This window comes from Gallinula chloropus (genome assembly GCF_964237585.1).
Source record: "Gallinula chloropus genome assembly, chromosome: 7".
NCBI classification, from domain to species: Eukaryota; Metazoa; Chordata; class Aves; order Gruiformes; family Rallidae; genus Gallinula; species Gallinula chloropus.
Genome location: NC_140092.1, coordinates 30,139,758 through 30,157,079, shown reverse-complemented (window position 1 = coordinate 30,157,079; position 17,322 = coordinate 30,139,758). Strand labels below are relative to the sequence as shown.

The 17,322-nt window shown below is 45.7% G+C and overlaps 1 protein-coding gene across 1 annotated transcript; it reads right to left on the bottom strand.

The window, feature by feature from the left end:
* Positions 1-692: 692 nt before the first annotated feature.
* On the bottom strand, positions 693-3,536 carry SLC25A4 (solute carrier family 25 member 4). The gene is made up of 4 exons (XM_084266732.1): positions 3,347-3,536; positions 2,537-3,023; positions 1,867-2,007; positions 693-1,519 (listed from the first exon to the last, which is right to left on the bottom strand). Exons 1-4 carry the CDS (start codon positions 3,455-3,457, stop codon positions 1,362-1,364), a joined length of 897 nt encoding a protein of 298 aa, XP_084122858.1. The 5' UTR covers positions 3,458-3,536; the 3' UTR covers positions 693-1,361.
* Positions 3,537-17,322: the final 13,786 nt, after the last annotated feature.

Here is a 17,322-nt window from a genome sequence, read left to right as displayed (position 1 = left end):
AGCACAATTCCAACACTTGGGTTTCCACAGTTGTTCTTTACCCTATTATTGAGAATAATTTTTAATCAAAAAATCCACCTTACTTCACAGGAGGAAGGTACAGCTGAAATAAAAGCTTAGTTGAGTTACTTAGTTCTACCCCTTTAGCCATGCAGGTAAGTTACAGTCTCACTGAACCATTCTCCCTCCTTTGCCTAATTAGCCTATTCTTCAGTGGCTTCACTACTAGGCAGCATATGAAGTTTAAAAAGTCTGTGCTGAAACTCTGTATTGAGCAGGTTATGATCTCACTAGCAATTAGTAGCTCCCATTCATAACAGTGTTGTCAGAAATCAAGGGGGTTTTAACTCAGAAGTATCCCATTCTAGATGTTTTCAAATGGAATTAACAGCAACAGCTTTGCTACCAACTGAAGACAGACTTACTTTAAAGTTAAGGGTAATACACAAGTTATCAAAGCAGTTAAGACTGTATGTATGGTAGCCTATCTGTAAGACAGCTGGTCACAGTACCCTCAGGCTGAATCCACTTGGTTTTGCTGTTGAATTATCAGTAGCCATTCCACCTCCATAAAGCTCTGCTGGAAAGCTTTGAAGAGACTTAAGCAGTACCAGTCACTGATGGTGTGCCCACTATCACATCACCTGAAAGGACATGTACCTGGAACACACTCAGTACACTGAAAACAGGAATAAGTTCAATATATTAATTTATTTAATTCTTTCAGGTTTAGTTCAATTGAACATCAGAACATACAACTTTTTTCTTTGTGCAGAAACAGGGAAATTTGAAACACTGTATTTCCATATTCTAAGTATGTTTGAATAAATCAGACTATGGTTTCAACCATATGACTGTGTAATTTGTCAGTGGAGAGGCTGCAGGTAGGAACTCAGCCCTGTAGTTTAGCACAGTTTGTATTTTCAGACATACTTTTTACTTGGTATTACTAAAAAAATACAGCTTCATAAAAACATTACTTCAATTCATGTTACAAATGTCACACTGTAGGGTAGCTAGAGACATTTAGTGTAACAGGTATCTCATTCTATTAAGAGGTCAAAGATTTTCAACTAGGTACAGACTACCTAAGTCTTGTCTCTAGACAAAAATGTATTGCCTGAAATTTGAAGTATAATATATACACAGGAGCCAATATAAATGTTGGAGGAATTTTCATACAAAATATAACTGTGATGTAGTGGACAATTCTTTTAATCCTTATCTCAACCAGGTATGTTGAGAAATATATTTGGAAAATATATTTGGAAATATTTTGTTGTCCATTACATCACAACAGCCTATTTTTTTTAAAAAAAAAAAGTTGATTGAGAACAATTGAACTATGTTAGGATGTTGGTTTAGACATATTTCTTGATTTCATCATAAAGTACTAATACAAAAGCTCCTCCCATGCCTCTCAACACGTTCGACCAGGCACCTTTGAAAAATGCTTTGGATCCTTCATCTTTGGCTATCTTCTTCCAGCAATCAATTGTGCCCTTGTACATAATATCAGCTGTGGGAATAGACATAAAGGTCAGAAGGCTTGAAGTTACATGGCAAGTCTGCTTCTACTTCCATAAATACTTAAAAACAAGGAATAAGCAAACTAGAGCCAAGTATTTAAAATTAAAGCAAGCAATTAATGAAAAGCAGTCATTTTAATTCTCCACATGGAAATCAAGACAAATCAACTCTCAACCCCTTAAGTGAACATGGCAACCAGGAATGGGATTCCAATAGTACATTTAAGGATTCCAGTAATCAAGTCATTAGTTTTCCTTAAGACCACAAAATACCCATCATCCCCCATCATATCAACACTCTCTGCTGCCAGACCACCACAGGAGCACTTCTACTTACCTCCCTTTCGGCCAGACTGCATCATCATCCTACGTCGCACAGTATCAAAGGGGTAAGAAACCAGCCCTGCTACTGCAGTGACAGTCTGGGCAATCATCCAGCTCACCACGATATGCACATTCTTTGGATCAGGCAACATACCTGCCACCAAGAACAAATGAGCAGAGTCAGTACAGAGGCAAAGGGTTGTGGGAAAGATAGCTGTGGAAGGAACGACTCCCTACCCACCACCTGGCTAACAGAGTCATGCCCACAACTTCACCCTACATCCATGTTTGACTATTAACAAGTATTATGAGTTAAGTCTATAGGACTGTTGGATTTTTGGGATCTAAGCACTCTTCATGCTCCCCAATCAACAGGTCTCCCCTGCAGAACCCTGCCATGCTTGTGTCTTAACCTGCAGTGGGTACCAAGCAACCACATGAGCCCATCTATACAAGTCTTAAGAGAAAGAAACTGGGAAGAGTCTGAAAACACACTGCAAACCCAAGGCTTCTGCTCAGAGCAGCAAGTTGAGGGAAGCAGGAATGCATTCCAGAACACCTATGAATAGCCTAGCACTAGCACCCTGAACTGGGGCTGAGCCAAGCCCTGCATGTCCCCATATCACTCAATGCCCTTACTGGATGGATCTGCCCTTACAGCCACTTCTACATGCACTTCTTACCCTTGGCTGTGTCGTAAACCCCAAAATAGGCTGCTCTGTAGATGATGATGCCCTGGACAGACACACTGAATCCCTGGTACAGGCCCTTCAAGCCATCAGACTTGAAGATCTTGACAATGCAGTCACCCAGCCCGGTGAACTCCCTCTCGGTGGCTCCTTTGCCCACATCAGCTGCCAGCCTGGTCCTGGCGAAATCCAGCGGGTAGACGAAGCAGAGGGAGGTGGCCCCAGCAGCACCCCCGGAGGCCAGGTTCCCAGCAAAGTAGCGCCAGAACTGCTTGTGCCTGTCCACTCCCCCCAGGAAGATCTGCTTGTACTTGTCCTTGAAGGCGAAGTTGAGGGCCTGGGTGGGGAAGTACCGGATGACATTGGCCAGGTTGCCCCTCCAGAAGGAGATGATGCCTTGCTCCTTGGGGATGCGGACTATGCAGTCAATGATGCCCTTGTACTGCTTCTCGGCCGTGATCTGTTTGCTGGCATGCTGGACCTGGAGAGAGAAGGAGGAAGGGCGGGAAGGGTAGAGAGGGGGACGCCGCAGGGGTCACCCCGCGCGGCGGCCCGTTGAAGGGCACCAAGGGGCCTGTCCCGCCGCCTGGCCCGGCTCCCGCTCCCCCGAGGCGCTGCTGAAGCGCTCAGGCAGCTCCCGCGTAACCGGAGCCGGCCGAGCTCCTTCCCATATTTAGTCACGCCGGCCGGCACCCACCTGTGGCACGGCCCCGCCGGGCTCCCGCCGCTGCCAGAGGGGCCGCCGCCGCCCTCGCCCATCCCCCCCCCGTCCCCGTCCCGTCCCGGCCCCCACCGCCGCCTCACCTGCAGCAGCAACTTCACTCTCTCGATGGGGGCGACAGCCGTCTTGGAGATGGCGGCGGCGATCCCACCGGCCAAAAAGTCCTTGAGGAAGCTGAGCGCTTGGTCACCCATGCTGGGAGCCGGTCCGACACCCCCTGCCCGGAGAGAGCCAACGAGCCGCGCACCTCCCCACCCGGCCGCCCCCGCCAACCACCGGCCAAATAGCCCCTCCGCCCCGCGCCGCCCTTCTTATACCCCGCGGCCTCTCGCGATAGGAGGAGGTGTAACCCCCGGGGCACGGGCATTGGCTGGGGCCCCTTCGAGCCCGCCCCCGCCAGGGGCGCGGGGCAGCCCCGCCATGTTCCTCAGGCGGGACGGCGAAGGCCGCGGAGCCCGGGACGTTTAAAGGGCAAATTAAAGTTATCTGGTGGCTGCCGGGGAACGCGATGTCAGAGCATGTGCCTGCTGTATTAATAGCTCCTGGGAGGCACGGGGGGGGACCGAGGAAGCTGGCAGGACTGGCTCGGGCAGCGTTAACTCCTTGGTGCGGGCAGGAGGCTGGTGCCTGGGGCCGAAAGCTTCCCCAGAGGGGGCTGGATGAGGCGTTGGGTCCAGGTGTGGATTGAAGCCAACTCGAAGGAACCAGAGTGCTTTAGGTTTTGGCTTTGAGTGCAGGGTTTCATCCCGTGGAGGGGGAGGGGGACATAGGTGCTGGGCAGGGCCCTTGGTGCGGGCGTTGTGCCCTACAGCAAAGGTCACCGGGGATGCACAGCGCCTGGGAGGTGGCGCAGCAGAGCGGCGTTCGCCCCTGTGCATCAGCAACCAGAAAAGGGCTGGACCTCTGACTCAAGGACAAAGGGAGCTGCTGTGTGGACTTGCAGGTGTTAAGGTCTTTAAATGCCCCAGCGTGCGCCAGGACCTGGCCTTCCTGCGCTGTACCCAAGGTCAGACCCTCGCCAGAGCTGCAGCCAGTCCCCTCCGGGGGAGGGAGGGGAAGGGACTCAGGGACGCCCGTGCCCAGGCACGCTTAAGGTCCTTGATGCACACCAGATGTGAAAGAAGAGCAAAGGCTGCAGTGAAACCCTGCCTTCATTCAGTGTTTTGTCTGTGGGGAACCCTTTGAGTCTCCAGTGAAGATAACGTGGCTCCCTCACCAGATCCTCTGTTTCTCATCAGTTCTTTCTGGCTGATCTTTGTAAGAAAGCAAGAGGTTATGATCATTGTTGAGTGACTTTGTTATGTGCAACAGTTACAGGAAAGCCAACGCAGCAGGTTGCAGGTACATATCTAGGAGTTTGCCTTAAAAAGGCATTAATTTGTGCCCCTGAGCCAGCGTTGTACTGAGCAATGCATAGGGTAGTGGGGACTGCTTTGATTTGGTAATATGGTATCAATAATGGAAATAGGATTCATCTTAATGTAGGCACTAAAAGACTGGCCATTCCACGAAGAGACATTCTCTTCAGGACAGCAAATCTCTCCTCGCTGACGTGTGTGCCAGCGTGAGTCAATGAGACTGTAAATTTGATCTGCTGCCTCTTGCCCTCTGATGCACTTCGGTCTGTTAGAGGTCTCTTCTCATGAACCTCAGCTCTGGGAAGGAGATGACAGCTTTAACTTCCAGGAGTACCTTTGCCCCGTGACCACCCTGAGCAGATGGAGCCGTTCCCCAGCTTCTAAGAAAGGGGGAGACAGAGCTCCCCTGAAAGAGGGCTTTTCCCTGAGCAAGCCCTGAAAGCCAGTGCAGGCAGGAAGCATAGGGGATCTCTAGACTTAGGCTGTGAGTTGAGGGGAATATTGTTTGACTTCTGTGCCCTTGACCTTTGCTTTTTCTTCCTCACACTTTGCTCACCAGGTCTGGTGTCTCCTCTTTTCACAGGAAAGTGATATATCCCTTTAACATCTCAGGGCTCTTACAGCTGGTTCCACGCAGACCCGTGGGATGGTGATGCTCACAGTCGCTCCCCAACTGTCCAGACTGATGAGGCCTCAGTGGGTACACTCTGGTGTCAGCTCGTGCCTGGTGGATGGTGAGTGAGAGGTGGGAGAGAAAGGGAGAGGGGGGCCTGCAGTGAGACTGTGGAGGCAGGGTCTAGCCTGAAAGGGTCTTCTGCCTGCCCCTCCCCCGCCATCTTTGGTTTAACTCATTAAATTGTTGTTGTTTTTAAACAACATTTTGAAGCTCATTTAAATTGTGGGGGGGATTCTAATTACATTTTCGTGAAGTCTTTATCATAAGAACACCAGTTAGTTTTAGCAGTGCATTAAAAGGGGTGAAAAGGCAGCCAGGTCTTCAGTTAGCTTTGAACAGTAGGAGGAAGAGGTAGGAGAATGGCACAACTGGAAGGGGAGACAAATGGTTCCAGGTGAAGTAAACCAGATCACAGACCAACCAGGAAGTTGAACCTGAAGGCAAACTGAGGAATGTGTTTGGCAACCAGACTTCATAATTCATGAGATAGGGCTGGAGGGTAAGAAACAGAACCTACAGTCACATCTGTGCTAGAGAAGAAAGATAAAGCAGGATGAAGTGAAAACCATGGAAAGAGCAAATGAGGGGACATGAGGAAGGTCTTGGCAGGTGAGGGAGCAGGTCAGAGAAGGATAGGGCAGCAGAGGTGAGGGGTGAAGCAACAGTTGTTGCAGACCACATCAAAGGAATGGCTCTCCGAGGGAGTAGGACACAGAGTGAGGGGTTCAGGTGCAATGAACGGACTAGGGCAAGGTGTATGGGTGTCTGTTATAGGGTGACAGCAAGGACATCAGTGTGAAGCTTGAAAGCTTCCTGAGGACGAGTGTGAGAAATTTTGAGGAAAGGAAGAGCAACAGTTGAAGTCACAGAGGAAGGGTGATAAGTCTGACAGTTCTTCAGTGAGGAAAGAGATGAGATACTGCTCAAAAGCACATAAAAAATGATGGGGATGGTGAGGGCAGCCCCAGTGTGAGAGTAAGGGTTGGGGTGGGAAAGAGAAATGGAGAACTTTAAGAGACTGAAGCTGCAGAGGGAGATTCTGACAAGGGAATCTAGGATATGTGGACATTGAGATCTAATAGGCGTGTAGGAAATACTTGAATTGTGCATCTTCCAGCGGCAGCACGTGGTGAGAAGTAATGGGAGTGGAATGGGCAGAAGGACAGAACAGGAATGCAAGAAGGGCTGATTGAGAAATGAAAGGTGAAATCTTGAGAGAGCGAGGGCAGAGAGGTGTGCTGCAGGAAGTGTCACTAGGGACAAAAAGGAGGCAGAGTAAGAGGTGGGGCTTGGTGTCTCTGGCTGTTCAAGAAACAAGAAAGAGTAAAAAGGGAGAGAGAAAACAAGGCTAGGTGGAGAAGAAAAGCTAGAGGACTGCCAAAATAAATTGCAGCAAGAGGGCAGGGTGGAGATGTGGAAGAGTAAACCAGAAGCAGGGTTAACTGGGATAGACAGAGTCTCTCCAGACTCCATTGACCGGTTTCTTCTCCATGCAGGTGTGTGGCCAGGCTTTGACATTCCCTTTTGTCTGAACTACTAATGAAAGTCTGTGTGTTGACTGATTGCCTTCTGCTGTGTTAAGGATTGTCCTGGTGAAAGCAGCCAACCTGAGGTTAGAGCAGGGCCTGGGGATCCAGGGAGAAAGGAGACAGATCTGGCCCTAATCCTGCGGGGTTTGCTGCCTTGTCAGAGGTTTCTTCCTTCAGACAGTTTTCAGAACCTCCATTTCTTCTTTAATTCTGCTGCCGTGTTAGTTGTGGAAGGCTGCTTTGAGTCAAAACAGGCACTAATTCCTGCCACACAAGTTGTCTGAAGAATTGAAAATGCCTTTTTTACTCTGAAATTCATTTTTGCTTCTCTGTAGGAGTGTATAGCACATATTTGGTACGCTGTAGACAGAGTAAGAGTATTGGTAAGATTTAGAAACTCAGTAGTTTTTCCTCATAGGTCTCAACATACCTTGAGAACAACATCCATCTTTTATGTCACATGTGTGCATTACAGCAAATAATTAATGGATGCTACAGGCTGTCATAAACATTTATACTGATTTAGAACATCTGTTCATTGTTCCATAATTAATGCCTTCATGCCACAAACACAACACTACACGTTACAGATGATGGTAAACTCATTAATCAGAACTATTGTGGACAGTTCCCAAGCCACAGGCATAAGCAAATTATTGACCTGATGGATTCCATAATAGTTGGTTTATTATTTATTAACCATTTTTTTGGTCAATTTGGTTTTGATATCAGGTATGAACTGTTATCCTCAGGCTGTGTTTTGGAAGGAAAGGCAAAAGAAAGTGAAGCAACGTGCGTACGGTTATTCGCTCAGCTTTTGGCAGAGCGCAGCACGCATGCAGGTTTCCTGGCTTTGCCAGATCTCTCCCATGCTTCCTGTTTGTATGTATTTTTTAATTTCCTTTGCCTCTGCACCTCTATTTTTTTAATGATTCAGAACAACCAGCTGAAATTGGAAATTGAGCCAGAAGCAGAGATGTTTATCAGCAGGATCAGCTTGCTCTCCTAGCCTGGAACACAGCTCAGAGCTGAAATGGATGAAGCAGCAATGTCCTCAAACACATGTAAGTAGGAAGATGGGGGAACCCACATCAAATCAGGTTTTGTCTTTAAAAAACCCCTCTAAAAGAGTAACCTTGAATGGTAACTTCCACTGCTGTATAAATTCTGTTTCCCCTCTGGTTTGGTGTGTGGTGAAACAAACAGCAAACGTTAGCTGGGATAAATTTGCACGATTCAGTTGCCCAGTAACATTCTGCACAAGTCCTGAGTGCACAACTGCATAGTGTTACACACACTACCTCATTGCTATTACAGGATTAATTTACCCACACTGAACTGTGGGTATGGTGCAGGAGCTCACTCAGTCATCATTCATGGGCAGGACCTGCAGAAGACAACAGAAAAGGAAATAGACAATAGAAAATGGAGCAAAACCATTCAAAGTTACCCCTTTATGTCCTGATTGGGAAAATTAGTTCTTCACCAAGTTCTCCTGCTTACCTAGTGGGGTTTTATGCTTATTTGTTGGAGAAACATGGGGTTGTGTGAGTGCAGAATTCAGATGCACCTGCCTGAGCCATGTGACCTAGAGAATAGGTCCCACTTGTTCTCAAAGCTTGGTAAAGCAAAGCTATTAAAAAGTTAATTTACTAAAGTAGATTTTTCTGGCTTGGCATTTGCAACATGCCCTTCTTGAGAAAATCTTTTGGGTTGAAAGAATGTCAAGGGGGGGTCACCTAGCATTCCCTGCATAGTGGGACATTGTTCTCGTCACTCCTGCAATACCCCGAGGGATGGACCTCGTGCTCAGTTTTGCCCAGCTCTGGTGACTCTTGCAGATTGTTCAATTGCCTGCCACTTCTTAGAGTTGTGGGCACCTCTTCTTGCTCTTCTGTGCATGTAAACCAGCAAGGAACCTGTTGAATCGGTGATAGAACATTGGTGCAAGTCAGTGCACATGAGGAAGTGGCAGAGGGTTAGAACTGGATGGTCTTTAAGATCCCTTCCAATCCAAACCATTCTGTGATGGTATGATTCTGAGAATTTCAAGGCTTTTCTTAGTTGTGGAGTTTTTACTGTTTTGTTCAAGCTTACTCTTCTAAACATTATTTGTTATCAGTCCTAGTGGGGTAACAAAAGCACTCAGTTCTTCCTCTATTCAATTAATTTTTATTGTACTTATGTACAGTAATTTTGGAGTGTCAGAAAACTATTTAAGTTGACTTTTTATGTTTGTCATCTTTACTTCTGGGTTCTACTTGCTAAATTGCTTCTGTGTGAAATTTTCCTGTTCTAGATATTTCATCTTTTAAAAATCCACTGTTTCAGGCTGACACATTTGAATTAAGTGAAATACTGGAAGTGATTTATTTGGTTTCCCTCTGCTATTTCTGACAATGCAACCAATTATAATAATTTTCTTTTTAATAACAATGTCAATATTGTTAGCTCCTGCTCAAGTTGTTACCTCTTCCTGTCTTTGGGTATTCTGTAGAGTTTCTCATTCTGTGATTTTACTTTAGACTAGTCTTTCTCCTGTGTTCATAATTTTCTTGCTGACAGTAATTGTATTTTCATATATCGAGGGAAATGACTTCTGACTGCTTTGTGCAGATAACCTGCATTGCAATGGCCAAACAAGGTAATCATATTTTTATATTACAGAAACAACTGCAGGCATTAAGTGCCAGTGTCACTGTTACACATAATTGCCACAGCTATTACCACAATATTTTAATAGAAATTCAAGCTTATTTTCAAGTAAGTGAAAAATGAACAAATTATATTGCGCAGTCACCAATCTATTTCTTATCACCCTACATGCTGGCTGAATAAAAATAGATTGTTATTGTAAATCAAATAGCATTGATTGCAATGCCAGATGCGTTTTTATAATAAACTGAAGTATTAATCTTTCTATATTTTGCAAGAAAACAGCAAATAAAGGCCAGTTCCACACCACACATCATTAAAAGTCTAGCTATATTGATCAAAACCCCCTTGGCTTTGAGAGCTACACATGCTCCTCTCCATCCTTTATGGAGATGCAGTTTGTGTTGGCAAAGGAGGGTTTTTTTGTGATACAGCTTGCTTCATTTGAGGTGCTTGGATTATGCTAGTAAAAATCTTTTTTTCCCCCCAGAGAAGCTGCCTCTCTGCTAAGGGGCTTTGCTAACAAAAAAAGCAGCTTTCTCGGGTATGCCTGAGTGTGTAACAGTTTCCCGTATTTGCTCGTTTGCTTGCTGTACCTCTGTCTACAGGACAGCCCACACTGAAACAACAGAGAAGGAGTTAGTAAGAACAGATGTGTAGAATGTCTGCAGCCTAATTTCAGATCATGTTGGAGACAACAGAGTGGGACCATTGCTCCAGAAAATACAGTATTCTGATTTAATTGATCAGCTGAGGTTGGTGAAATGGGACAGTGAAATAAAGGGATGAGATGTCTTTTAAATTCTAGGCACACAAATAGCAACTTTCATTTTTTTACAAGCTTGGGATCCCTTTTTGTACCAGTGAGGTTTTTCTCCCGAACCATTCTCCTCTAAAACTACCTGGAGCACAGCTAATCAGGACATTGCCAAGAACTGCATTTTTTTTGTTGTCAGAAGTTATCCAGATCATTAAAGCATAAGCAAGGCAATGCATTTGTTTCAGGAAAACAATAATCCTCAAGTCCAGCTTCCATGCATGAAAGAGGGAAAGGTCTGCAGTACAGCCAGTGCCTCAGCAACTGGGAGGCCAATGCCGAATCATAGAATCCCAGACTGGTCTGGGTTGTAAGGAACCCAAGGATCACAGAGTTCCAACCCCCTGCCACAGGCAGGGCCACCAACCTCCAGGCCTGGAGCTACACAAGGTTGCCCAGGGCCCCATCCAACCTGGCCTTGAACACCCCCAGGGATGGGGCATCCACCACCTCTCCGGGCAGCCTGTTCCAGCCCCTCACCACTCTCTCTGTAAAGAGTTTCCCCATAATATCTAATCTAAACCTTCCCTCCATCAGCTTCAATCCATTCCCCCTTGTCCTGCCGCTGTCTGCCCTTTTAAAAAGTCGATTCCCTTCCTGTTTCTCTGCTCCCTTCAGGGACTGGAAGGCTGCAGTGGGGTCCCCCCGCAGCCTTCTCTTCTCCAGGCTGAACAAGCCCACCAGAAGACAATAACTGTTCCACTGAGGGGAGAGGATAACTGCTGAGGCAGTCCCTAGATGTCAGAGTTTATTCCTTCTGCCTTGTCAACAAAAATCTAAAAAAAAATGGAAAAAACCCCAGTAGAAACAGCAAGTAGACAAAACAGAAAGAGGTGGAAGCTGGAAAGAAAGTACTCAAGGGTGTGGATGACAGAGGAAACAGCCAGTGATGCCTGGGGCAGAGCTAAAGAAGATGAGGGTGCACGTGTCCGAATGGACACCTTCCTTTGATTCTTCTTGGCACAGTTTGTCTAGAGACCAGAGTGACAGAGATTTGCTGCTTTCTCTCCACTCTGGCCTCTGCCTTAAATCACGTGAGGCTAAGGAGCTTCAGAAGTTTTAATAACTGGAACATCCTCTGCTTTGCTTGTTTCTTGGGCGTAGCTTCTGATGGATCAGGTCTGGTTTGCTAGTCTGTGATATTTAGCCTGGTAGTTAGTCTCTTATTTAGTTCATTAGTCTAGTATTTAGTTTAAGTAGTCTGATATTTAGCAGGTGTTGTCTTAATGCTGTCTGTGAGCAGTATTGCTCAGCCTTTTTGCTTGCAGCGATCTGGTCTTTCTAACTTCTGCTCACTTAATCAAAAATTTTGTGTAATAAACTGGAATGTCTGTTAATTTAGATATTAGTCCTGTATAGATGACTGTCAGTAAGTCATCTTCACGCCCTTCGTGTCTGTATCACTGAGGAGAATGCAGATAAGAAGAGATGTTTCCACTTCTGCACTGTAACAGGCTGAAGCTGCAAGATAAACCCATTGTTAAGCTGTGGTAGTTTGTGACCCTGCTGCGTCTTGCGTGACTTGGTCTTGTGTCTTTGAAGAAGAGATCCGAGATTGATTTAAAATAGCAAGTGGTGTCAAATCTGTTGTGTCCCTCAATGGGGTATTTTACTGCTTCAGGGCTCACTCTGGAAAAGAACTACTTCCAAGAATTCCTTTGGATTGGAATTTGCCCAGCTGAGCTGATAGACAGGATATGAAAGGGAAGAAATTGTGTGTGTGGAAGCAGAAATCAGGAAATAATTAGATTATGTGATACGTCACCGCAGCTTGACAAAGCCCAATCAGTATTGCATTCATTCCTAGAGAATGACTGCCTGTTTCTGATTCCATGGGAAAGGAGACCTTGCCATACTTTCTTAGAAGTCACAGGAAAAAAAAAGGAACTTAATATACATTCTTAAATGTTGCTTTGTTACTTGAAATTGATAAAGATATTATCGAATCATAGAATGAGGGGTGAACTAATATGTACATCAAAGTGTCTTACAGGCCAACACTGCAGAATCATCCTTTTGCTCCATTTAATGCCTTGTCATCTGTAGCAGAGTGCAGTAATTAAAGAAACTGAGCTGTTCTCTGTCCTGCATACAGCCATAATGGGAAAAAAAAGACAGGAGATGTTCTGAGTATGTATGGTGAGGACAATGGGCATCGTGGGAACAATCATCCAGACATGAAGCAGTCCTGAAATAATCAGACTTGGAGAAATTATCTGGACCTCATAAGTTACTTCCAGGATCGTAGTGACAGAGTGGTCACCCACGAGCTGTGATGACTCTCCTGCTTGTATATTATTTTCCTTTCAGATCTTCAGGCTGTTGTAGGCTGAGACCCATTTTCTGTACATAGAACTGGAGCAGCGACTCAGCAGTCACAGTTCAAATACAATGGATAGATCTTTATGCAATTGAAAAGAGTCTCTGTGGCTTCCATGCATTTCCATCCGTGCCATGCTTCATTTTTGTGAGGCATTTTTGAACTTGCAGGCTTTCTTGTTCACTTGTAATAACCCACATGCAGGAAGAGCTGAAAGAGCTGTGGGGCAGCAGTGTCCATAGTACCCTCCAGCCTGTTATTCCACACCTGTGTCCCCTGTTTTGCCCCTCACCTCTGCAGAGTGGGATAAAAGAAAACCCCTTAATCAGAGCACTCCTCTTCCCCTTGTTCCTCCACTTCCAAAGCAGCCTGTCTCCCAGGGAAGAAGAGATCCCCTTGCCGTTTGAGAACGCTGCCCTGAAGCTCTGCCCTTTCTCCTGCTGGGCATTGCTCAGCCGGGGGGTTGCGCTCAGCCTTGAGCTGTAGTACGGGGCGGGAGGAGGCTGCTCAGAGCCGGGGATCAGAAGCACGCGTTTACACAGGCCCCTTTTCCCTGCCACCTCTCCACTCTCCAGCAAGCACGGGTTTATTTTAGCATTGGCCTTCTGGAGCAGGATTAATTTTCCCCCCGAATAGGTCAGCCTGGGACAGAGCCAGGACCCATGGCCTTCCATAGCTGGGGTGACTTGGGAAGCCGGAGATACCTACTAAGTAGACAGAGCCTCTAACTGCTGGGCCCGTGCCCAGTGCAGAAGTATCCTGGAATAACCTTCCTGATAAACAGCAGAGAGATCCGTATGGGGTCTTGTTTCAGAGGCTGCTGTCGGGCTGGAGCAGGCTGTGGTGCTACCCTCTGCTGTTGGGATTCGGGAAGAACCTGAAAGGCACTGAGAACATCCAGCAAAGCGTTAACAGAACGTACCAGGGGAAGCAGCAGTGTGTGAATACACAAATTATTCCAGCCTCTCATCTCATACCGTGCTTCAGCCAATTGAAAGATGCCCTCCCATCTCTGCTAGCCGTTCAGTTCGTAGCAGCAGATGACAGCTAGTAAGTCTTCTGGTTTTTAGCACTGTTAGTGTCCCTGCGGATGTGCAGAGCATCTTGTTATCCAGAAATCATGTTTTCTGGCATGCTTGCTTGTGTTTCAGTGTGCAGGAGAGATACAGGGGATGGTGGTTGAGAGATGCCCAGGGAGGCGGTTGAGTCACCATCCCTGGATGTGTTTAACAGATGGGTAGATGAGGTACTAAGGGATATGGTTTAGCATAGGATGGGAACGGTTGGACTTGATGATCTTAAAGGTCTTTTTCAACCTTGTGATTCTGTAATTTCCACCAGTAAGTCAGATTTTGTAACTTTGTTACTTTTCTTCCTATATAGAATGACTAAATTCCTTACTTGATAGAAAGTTCTGTAGGAAGCTGCAGTCATCAAAAATTATTCTTAAACCTTTAAGTACAGGATGCATACAGGTGTTGAGGACTTTTCTTCCATAGTTAATTTGTGAGCCAGTATGGAAGCAAACCAGAAGCAATCCAATACTTCCATCAGACCTAGAGGGAAGTGCCATCCATGGGCATTTCCTAGCCCTAATGCAGTACACCCCTGCTAGCCCTGGGGCACGGGTAGCCTTGAGCCCTTGCACATCTGCAGATACTCCTGGCAGCTGTTAAGAGCTGTGCTCAGGGCTCTGTTCTGGAACAAGACAGGCACATCTGCACTGATTTCAAGGCCCTCCTCCAGTCAGTGGGGTTTTGGTATATGATTCAGAAAAAACACTAGTTCACTTCCCAAAACATGTTGTAGTCATTGATACTGATTTTAAAATCCTTGCCTTTGGATTCTTTGCCTCGGAGATACTGTCCTGACTCTGCAGGGCTTTGATTTAGCTAAATAAGTTTGATTCCCAGTATGACTTCAAGAACACAAGTGTTGGCTCCCTGTCAAAGAAAAGAAACTTCTAATTTTCTGACTAGTAAAAAAAAAATCTAAAAAATCCACAGTCACAGTAACCCTGTGACTCACACAGTGTTGTAGAGTGATGAATAAAAGTAACTGTAGTCATCAATACTGTCAGCAACTCATCATTTTACTGTACCACGTGCAGAGGTTTGTGGTGACTTTCTGTGCAGGCAGTTTGTGAATGATGAAATGAACCAAACCTATCAAAATACATAAGTTAAGTGTGACTTCTTTGGGAAGTATCTGTAACTGGGGAGCTGTGAGGCTCGTCACTATCTCCCCGTGCCTTCGGAAGCGAATCTTTTGATTTCTGGTAGAGAAACCCTTTTCTAATATTCAGGCCTGTAACCTCAAGCTGAGGTTTAAAGGTAAGGCCTCTTGTGCTTGTGCTATAAACAGTAATCAGGCCGTAATGCTGGGGCTATTTGAGGAAGACAGAGAACCAGTAAAAAGTGCCTGTCCAACTTCCTTTTCCACTTGGTTTGCTCTTCAGTTTTGGGATCATCTGGCTTAATTTCCCAGGCTCCCAAAGCAGGAGAGAGAGGAGAGAAACTATACCATGGGGATGATGATTTGCTCAAGCAATATTTGTACCTCAGACAGGGTGGCAGGAGGAACTGGTTGACTACAGCAGTGATCATATAGATGTCTACATAGCATTTGTAGAAGAAAACAGTTCTAATGGAAGATAGAAAACTGATGAGTTTTACTTACAGGCTCAGAATTTGAGGGTGTTGACTGAAAAAAGTAGGAACGAGTGAAATCTGATCGCATCTTTTCTTTCATAGATTTCACAGAGAAACAGGAGATGGGAGAATCAGTCCAGCATCTGGTATGACTGCAATTGAAGCCAAGTTGGCAAACTCATTTCAGTCTGATTTCATTTCACTCTTGGCCCCGTTCTAGTAAGCATCTGTCCAATCGCATTGATTTTGTTTAACTTCTGAACCCTCTGTGAGTGTAAAGTGCTGGAATCTGTGGAATTTAAACCACAGAAAGATCACCTGTGATAGAAGAGGGGGACCTTTCTCCCAAAGATAGCAGCCTCTGGTCAGGAGGCACCTTCTGTGATGTCACGGGCACCTTCTGTGATGTCACAGGCACCACACAGGCACCTTCTGTGATGTCAGAAAATCAGGCATTAGAAATGTCTCTGTTATAGTTAGCTCATCCACATGCAGCTAAGGACTCTGAGCATCTTCATGGGGAGAGGTGAACTGCATGCTGATTTCCTGCCAGCACCGATCCTGCTGCAGGAGAGTTGCTGAGCACTCGTGGGCTGTGTTGTACACAAAGTGGCAGCATCACCAAGCTGATTTCAGAAGGGGCATTGGCACACGCTTGCAAAGACAATCAGGTGTCCTCCTTAGATGGCTTTTATAGATCCTAGGTGTTTGGGTTCTGGGATGAATCTTCCTGACTCCTCTTTGGTTACCGTGAGTTGCCCTGCAGGGACTCATCCATCAGTGTGCTCTCCATCCCTTACAGAGGCAGGCAAACCTTAGGCAGTCATCAATGGAGAAACCTGCAGTCCCTGTTGCCATTGCACTCCTCCTGTAATATGAAGCTGACAAGATAAATATCCCTTGTGGAAGAGAAGGAAAATATCCCTTGTGGAAGGGAATTCCTGATGTTAAAGAATTTCACTAGACTTTGGGTTACTCTGGGCTTGCTTTTATTAACAACTCAGAGTCAGGCCATCACCTCAGTGAGTGGCAAACCAAAGGTTATGCTTATGATCTTAAATACTCTTTTAACTCAATTACATAATAGATAAAGTCCCCTGTTTTGGCTGGCTGAAAGTCCATAATTTGCCTTTGTCTTCTTCTCTTTGGGTATTGGTGATTACTGTCTCAGTCCTGTTTTGGATCTTAGATTCTGCCAATCTGTCTCAGAGGTCACTGTCTCCTTTTCATCTTTCCCAAGGCTTCAATATTCTAAGTTAAACACCTAAATTCTTAGAACTCTACCTAACCATAAAATACCTCATTCTTCTCTTAAACTGAAATACTATATTTTAGCACCTATCCTAGTCAATCCTTCATTTATAACTATATACTCAGCTGAGGACTAACTCCTCCATGGAAAGTGCTGTACATGGGACACTGAGGCAGCTTAGTATGGTTACAGCTTATTGTTTAGAACCACCTGTGATTGCACACCTGTAAATACCTCATCGTTAATCCTACTCCTTCATAATAGTAATAAGCTAACTCTAACATACTATTTGTGCTAAATTCTATTTTACTTTAACACTGGGTAGGTTAGAAACCTTAGCATCTGGCTGTCAGCCAGTGGGTGTCTTATGTGCTCCATTCACTGCCTACTTCCACTCCCAGCTCACCAGAAATGCCAGCCCCTGGAACCCAGAAGGATCTTTGCTCTCTTCTCTTGCAGAATGCTGTGGCTGCCCTACAGCTGGGGTTTGGTTAGCAAAAGCTGAGTGTGGATGTCCCGCTACGGATTTATTACTCATGCTTCTTAACTGGAGGCTGGGGGCTCTCCCAGTGCAGCAGCCTTTCTTCCGGGTGACTTCTAGTCACAGAGAACCAGTTTAGAAGTGTTTAGTTTGAAACAAGCCAGCAAAATGTCCTAAAGGATTCACTGCTGTGCTCAGTTGGTTGTTCAAGATCTCTGATATGTTGTTTATATAAGGCAGCATTTTTGTATGCCATTCCTGGACAGTGTGGGCTGGAGGTGTATACTGGGAGGGGGGAAGGGACACAATTTTCCACTTAC

What these genes read in the sequence shown, in the direction of transcription:
- SLC25A4 (XM_084266732.1), bottom strand. Translation starts at nt 3,457, where the DNA reads ATGGGTGACCAAGCGCTCAGCTTCCTCAAGGACTTTTTGGCCGGTGGG. An exon ending in GAGTGAAGTTGCTGCTGCAG is followed by an intron (nt 3,024 to 3,346) that starts GTGAGGCGGCGG and finishes TTCTCTCTCCAG; the next exon opens with GTCCAGCATGCCAGCAAACA. An exon ending in GCAGTCTGGCCGAAAGGGAG is followed by an intron (nt 1,520 to 1,866) that starts GTAAGTAGAAGT and finishes CTATTCCCACAG; the next exon opens with CTGATATTATGTACAAGGGC.